At 40.1% G+C, this 7,166-nt stretch overlaps 1 protein-coding gene across 1 annotated transcript in view; it reads right to left on the bottom strand.

Moving 5' to 3' along the window:
• Positions 1-81: 81 nt before the first annotated feature.
• sfmbt1 (Scm like with four mbt domains 1) overlaps positions 82-7,166 on the bottom strand; it is a 28,075-nt gene continuing 20,990 nt past the window's right edge. Inside the window, exons 18-21 of the mRNA XM_061687800.1 lie at positions 3,669-3,847; positions 2,345-2,560; positions 1,610-1,738; positions 82-1,522 (exon numbers count right to left, since the gene is read on the bottom strand). Coding sequence (XP_061543784.1) covers positions 1,382-1,522; positions 1,610-1,738; positions 2,345-2,560; positions 3,669-3,847 — 665 coding nt within the window. The 3' untranslated portion in view covers positions 82-1,381. The remainder of the gene's footprint in view (positions 1,523-1,609; positions 1,739-2,344; positions 2,561-3,668; positions 3,848-7,166) is intronic.

Genomic DNA, 7,166 nt, shown 5'->3' with positions numbered 1-7,166 from the left:
ACGGAGAGTCACGTGACCTACACGTCCGCGACATGGACACTGGGAAATGAAGTGAACTGCGAAATCAAATTACATGGGCGGGTTTTTTTTTTATTGCAGTGTTTTCTTTCAATATTAATTAATTGTATTGAGTAACAATAGACGACAAAATAATCAACAGAACCTTTTCTTTTTCTTTCGAAACACTTAACATAACATCACAACTGATAACATTACAAAGACAGGTTAAAGGAAGGGTTGTTGTTGTTGTTTTTTCTTCAAAAAGCATCCCATTGTTTTCAATCTGTCGATTTATTTGCTGCTCACGTTGAGGTCATTCCAAAATAAATTATGGTGTAAATTGGCTCAAATAATCTCTGGAATATTGCTCCAAATAAACAATGTTTAATTGAAAAAGAGAATGAAACTATTCTGTGCAAATATAGTGAATATTTAGAGCATTTCCACGTTGCTTAGTAAGAGTATTTACTTTTATCAAATTTCATTTAATTACCCTGATACACTCGAGATATTTGTATACACTATATACAACCACCCAGTCACATCTGTATTGCTATGCGGTGCATGGTTTTACTTACCATTGTATCACAACACAACTAGAAAACTATTAGCGTTTTCCTCACTGAGAGCAGACAATATCAGTCAATGAAATTCCCTACCACGATCATTTCAATATATTTACGCAAAGTGTATGTACTGTAGTTGGCTTCATATTGAGAAATGTTTTTCATCACTGTGACAAAATGCAACTTAGTCGTCAAAGGGTATCACTTCTGAGGTGCAAGATAAATGTTGACACCAATGTTCTTTACACTTGAATTGGACTAGTGAATGTGAGCGTACCAGATTTTGGGGGGCTCGATACTTTCTTCCTTGACACAGCAATATCACATAATCACAAGCATGTATGACAATATATTGGCGTAACAACAAAATAAAAAATAAAATGGTGGTGGCAGGTGTTGGAGCACTCAGAAGACAAGAAAAAAAAATAGTTAAAAAGCCTTTTCTAAAACCTGCCATGAAAACGTAAGCTTCACAGCCTCAAAAATCACCTTGTATTCAAAACAAATTTAATTTAATAAAGGCTTTTAAACTTACTAAAAGGGTTCAGGGCAACAATTCGTTTAATTTCAGTCCTTATCTGAAGAGGGCTGGTTGTGTGTTTTATTTACCTTGTGCAGCTCTTTGTACTTTTTTTTTTTAACACCCAGAAATCTCAGTGTTGATGTTGCTCTTCCCAGCTCTCTTCTATTGTTGTCCAACATCACATGGTCATGTGCAGGGTTCAAGACATCCAGTGTAAGCAAGGTCAAAATGGGACATGACAGTGTTTTTAAAGTATTAATAAATAGTCCCTCGTTTATTTATTGTCCTTCAGCTACGTGGCAAATTGTTGATAAAATGCCAATTTGACCCTTTCAATGTGGTGGCACAGCTTGATGGCCGGTCCCAGCTTCAGGTCCATACACTCCTGCACAGTTGGCAGGTTGAGGAGCAGGAGAGCCTGTCCGTCGATCTCCTACAAACACGTTTGACAGTTGTTACAGCAGATTGGAGTTACCCTAAGGAACTTGTGCATGCATGTGTCTTTGTGTGCATATTTTACTTGATCCATGAAAATGCGTGCAAGAGGTGCGCAGTCAGTAGTCCTGATGAAACGAACCACATCAGTCACGCTCCACTCCAGGGGGCTAGTGTCAAAGCACAACTTTTGAGGAGGCTCTGTCTTTGACGTCTGCAAAATAAGATCAAGCCAGGATGCGTTATTAGGAAACCCATTGTTCTAGGCAGGACACGCCTTGCTCCAATACTACTGGCTGGAGGACATGCACCGCTGCAATATGATTGGCTGCTGTATCCCAGTGGAACACAGCCTATAGCTTCCAGACGGGGAAAGACGTATGTGACTTGCAGTCAAGCGTGGCGGCGTTCATATGATAATATATGTAATTGTGCACACCTTTTTGTGCAATCTACCAAGACAGAAAGCAGTTGCATCCTTTTCTTAAAAAAGAGTGATGTATTCATAGATACTAGTGATGCACCAAATGAAAATTCTTGAAAGAAACCGAAAATGAGGAACCCAAGGCCGATAACCAAAACATCGAAAGAAATTACTATGCCAATTATTAGTAAAATTGCATTTTTGGCTATGACTGCAGAGCTGCCAACCTATACAAATTCATTTCCAGAACAATTTGTCTGAATTTCCATATTTTTAAAATTTTGTCAGGAACATTACCGCGGGTTTCCATATTTTAAAATTTTTGTCAGGAACAGGTTAACCGTTTGTGCAGCAAACTCAAACGTTAAAGATTACCTGCATTGCATCACGTTTTACCTTTGGTGACGGAGGGTGGTTCTCATCGTCTGAGAAAGAGGGCGAGCGGGGTTTCCGGCGCCGCCGTGTGGGCCTGGGCGTTGCAGGTGGGGATGGGGACGGTGTAGGGGGCTGAGACTTTTCTACCGACTGTTCGGAATCATCTTCTTGCAGTTCTGAACCAGAGTCTTCGCTTAGGGAGTCGTCTTCATCAAGATCTTCTTCTTCGCCACTGCCCTGTGAGCCACAGACAAGGATGTCAAAGCTCTGTTAAGCAGAAATTCAATGAAAGTAAGGCATAGTGTCAGATAACCCTTTAACCCTTACATAGTGTACCGGTCAAATTTGACATTTGACAGCAAGAAAAAAAAAACTCTAAACCTCATACTTTCACTCATACTGAAATTTGATGACCTATTTATTTATATACACTAAGTGTATACGGAAGCTGGGCCGGGTCGAATCTGACCATTGTGTGTTAAATCAAAGAAATGGTGGGAATCTTGTAACTGAAATTTTATATGCCATAAAAGTGTGTATTTTTTTTAGGGTGACTAGTAACAGTGTTTAAGAGGGAGACTGCAGCAGTCCCAAGAACTTTGTGTTCCCACCACATTTGCACAGGTTTCCAGCAAAAATATGCACTTGTTGGTCTATAATGGGGAATCTCCAAATAGTGAAAGAGTAAAACAGCATAACACCACAGCATAACGACATGCAACCTTCTAACGTAACCTCAATGAGGAATACATCCCAGAGGAGATACAGAGAGGCGTGACATCAAAATAAAGTGATGCAAGAGAGAGGAATCAATGAGAGAGCAGAAGTGTGTCACTCCCCAATGGACAAACTAACGGCTGTTTGAAACGGCAGTTAATCTATTGTCGTACGACAGCGTCTCCAACTACCAGAGACAAATTCCTTGTGTGTTTTTGACATACTTGGCAAACAAAGATAATTGATTCTGATTCAAACTTTAGCTTGTAGCATACATGAGTAACGTCACGCGCGCTGTGATCGCGAGATTACAGTTTCAGCATCCCGGCGCTCTCATGCTGGTGTTCCTCTCGCTCATTGACGAAAAATGCAGACTGTGCAACAAAAGGGGGAAAAAAAGCACCTCCTGTATTTAAAATGCCAATGTGGGGGCGGTTATTGTATATTTATAAAATATTATTTCTTCATTATTATTTTTATTGTGATTTATGTACAACACTTTGTTACAAATACATTTCATTTTGTTAAAGTTGAGTTGAGGTGAGTGCTGAGTACTATTTGTGTGTAGAAAATGAATAATAAGTAGTGGTTTCTATCACATTTTCTGAAGAAAGTGCCAGTGTGTTACCTGTGGAGAGCCAGCGGGTGTATTATCTACAGACGTTGAAGAGCGTCTCTTTTTATGGACAAAGAGCTGCTTCCTTCTCTTCCTCCTCCTCCCTCTTCTTTTCACTCCGGCCTCGGGGACTGAGTAGCCTCCAGGCGGGCGGCCCACGCGTTTGCTCTTCTTCTTGCCGTAGTAATATGCTAGTGACAAGACAACAGCTGTAAAGCTGCATGCCAGCCTGACTTAATTGTCGTCATTTAAATCTGTGCGCAACTGAGAATTTAAATAAATGTGTAAAACAAAGACATGGATGTAATTAGAAGATTATCTCTCATGCAAAAATAATTATAGTGGAACCTTTAAGGTTTAACATAATCCATTCCCGGTCTCCTACATCAACGCAACATCGCGTGTGCATGCGTGCATGCGTGCATGCGTGTGTGAGATTATTGCCAAAAGCATTCGCTCACCTGTCTTGACTCAAATATGATCTAAAGTGACATCCTCTTCTTAATCAACAGGGTTTAATATGATGTGGGTCCACCATTTACCACTATCCATCCATCCATTTTTTGTATCGCTTCTCCTCACTAGGGTCACGGGTGTGCTGGAGCCTATCCCAGCTATCTTTTGGGCGAGTGGCGGGGTACACCCTAAACTGGTCACCAGCGGCACATATAAACAAACATCCATAACAGCTTTAATTCTTCTGAAAAGGCTTTCCACAAGGTTTAGGAGTATGTGTAGGGAATATTTGGCCACTCTTCCAGAATCATATTTGTGAGGTCACACAGTGATGTTGGACGAGAAGGCCTGGCTCTCAGTTTCCACTCTTATTCATCTCGTAGGTGTTCTATCCTGTTAATGCCAGGACTCTCTTACGATCAGTGAAGTTTATCTCCACCAAATTCTCTCATCCATGTCTTTATGGACATGGCTTTGTGCAGTGGTGCTCAGCCATCTTAGAAATGGAAGAACTGTTCCCGCAAAGTCAGGAGCATTGATTGGCTCCTATATATTATCTAATATAATATTGGACGGCACAGTGAAGGATTGGTTAACACATCTGCATCACAGTTCTGAAGACCCGATTTCAAATCCGGCCTCGCCAGTGTGGAGTTTGCATATTCTCCCCATGCCGGCGTGGGTTTTCTCCGGGCACTCCGGTTTCCTGCATGCATGGTAGGTTAATTGAGGATTCTAAATTGTCCGTAGTTGTGGATGTGAGTGCGAATGGTTGTTTATTTATATGTGCCCTGTGATTGGCTGGCGACCAGTTCAGGGTGTCCCCCACCTCTCGAATGAATGAATAATATCGTATTGGCTCCTCAGTTTCAGTGAAAGGAACTCTGAAGAATTCAGCATACTGAGAGTTTTTGAACAACGCCAACTTTGTGGGAACAGTTTGGGGATGGCCCCTTTCTGTTCCAACATGACTGTGCACCATTGCACAATACAAGGTCCATAAAGACATGGTTGAGACTTTGGTGTGGACAAACTTCACTGGCCTGCACAGCAACCTGGTAAAATGGATGAATTACAGTGCTGACTGAGAGGCAGGCCTTCTCGTCCAACATCACTGTGTGACTTCACAAATGTGCTTCTGGAAGAGTGGTCAAAAATTCCCCACCTAAACATTGTGGAAAGCTTTTTCAGAAGAATTAAAGGTGTTATAGTGGTAAAGGGGTAGCACGGTGGACGACTGGTTAACACATCTGCCTCACAGTTCTGAGGACCGGGATTCAAATCCAGGCCCCGCCTGTGTGGAGTTTGCATGTTCTCCCCGTGCCTAAGTGGGTTTTCTTTGGGTACAGCTTTTAAAGTGGTAAAAAGTGGACCGAGGTCATATTTAACCCTATTGATTAAGAAGGGGATGTCAATTTAGATCATATCTTGGTCAAGGGAGGTGAGCGAATACTTTTGGCAATATAGTGTATACATGCATGTATGTACGTATACATGCATGACATTTTATTTTGTTTTGACTTTTTCAAATTCAGTTATTTTTACTTCGTTTTAAGAGCAGGTTTGTTAGTTTTTATTTTTTTCAAAAATGCTTCATTTTCGAATTTTAGTTTTAGAATTTTTTATTATTTTTTTTATTTGGGGTATTTTTCAAGTGTGAGAAATAGATCACAATAAGTATTGTGTAATACAAACAACAACAACAAAAAACATCAACAAAAGTACTAATTAACAGATGAACAACCATCCACAAATCAACTACAGGCACTGTATAACAGTCCACAGAATTTGAAGTGCAATAGGTGCTGTCCATAAGGGTTAGATGCATCACAATGTACAGGAAAACCATTCATGAAATACATGCTGTAGTATGGCTTTTGTATGTGTTAATATGTTTAGCTTACCAAAAAACATCAACTTCTATCCCTTGTTGCTAAATACCAAACTTGTCAAGTAGACTTTCAGATTTTTGACCGTTAGATAGACAGATAGAGAGTAAGCTTGCTTTTACCTGCTGTATCTCCAGTCAAAGAGCATCCAGTATTTTTTGGTTGTTGTTGAGTTTATGATTATTGTGCCAAAGCTTTTCAAGTTTTCCAAGTATTTAAGTCGTGCTGTGAAAATATCCTTTTGTTGCAGTAGTTCAATCACCTGCTGTTGTCAGTGAGACAAACACCTGTTCTGCTTTCAGCTCTGCCTTTTGTGAATACGACGAATAACCGACGTGCAGGTCCCGTTAAGGCACTAGCTTGTCGGTTAACCATCTACCCATTTCCGTTAGCAACAGGTACCAACAAAAATAGTTTGGACGTAAATGTTAGCTTCGCGGCAAAACCTGTCCTTGGTCTGGCTGTCAGTCTGGCGAGCAGTCAATACGAGGGCTGCCCGATAACGTCACTTCTAGGCGATACCCAGTAAGTGAACTACAATTCCCAAATGACTGTTTGACCTCCATTCCGTATCCATTATGTATCGATGTATTGCTCTGAAATTAATATGTTTAAAAAAAAAAAGAAAGCACGTATAAAATTGATTGACAAAGACGAAAATTAAGGATATTTTCGCTGTAACTATAGTTAGTTTTGCAAACATAACGTGTCATTTTGGTTAAAACATTTTTTTAAAAACTGTCATTTTTATTTTATTTCGTTTACAAAAATGTTTTTTCAATTTTAGTTGTAGTAGTTTTGTTCCTTGTAGGCAAGTGAATATACAGTTAGATACATATTGTGTCGCACACACACCTGCTTGCAAAATCACTCGTTTATCCATTCAATTACGCACATAAAAACTCATTCTGAATTCAATTTCTCCGTTTGCTCACTCCATGTTTTTTCGAAAATTCGACCAAGATGGCTGCCACTTGTCATGTTGCTACATATAGACAAGCAACCATTCACATTTACACTTTAGGACAATTTAGAGTCTTGAATGAACCTAACATGCATATATTTGGAGTGTGGAAGGGCTCATTAAACTGAGATCCCAACAGGCACGCTGATATCTGTCGTGATGTCACCCATCCCAACGGTTCCAACTCTGAAGCAACTTTAA

Source organism: Phycodurus eques, chromosome 10, assembly GCF_024500275.1.
Source record: "Phycodurus eques isolate BA_2022a chromosome 10, UOR_Pequ_1.1, whole genome shotgun sequence".
In the NCBI taxonomy this organism is placed as follows: Eukaryota; Metazoa; Chordata; class Actinopteri; order Syngnathiformes; family Syngnathidae; genus Phycodurus; species Phycodurus eques.
The sequence above is the reverse complement of the archived record's forward strand: the minus strand, read 5'-3'. Positions and strand labels throughout refer to the sequence as shown.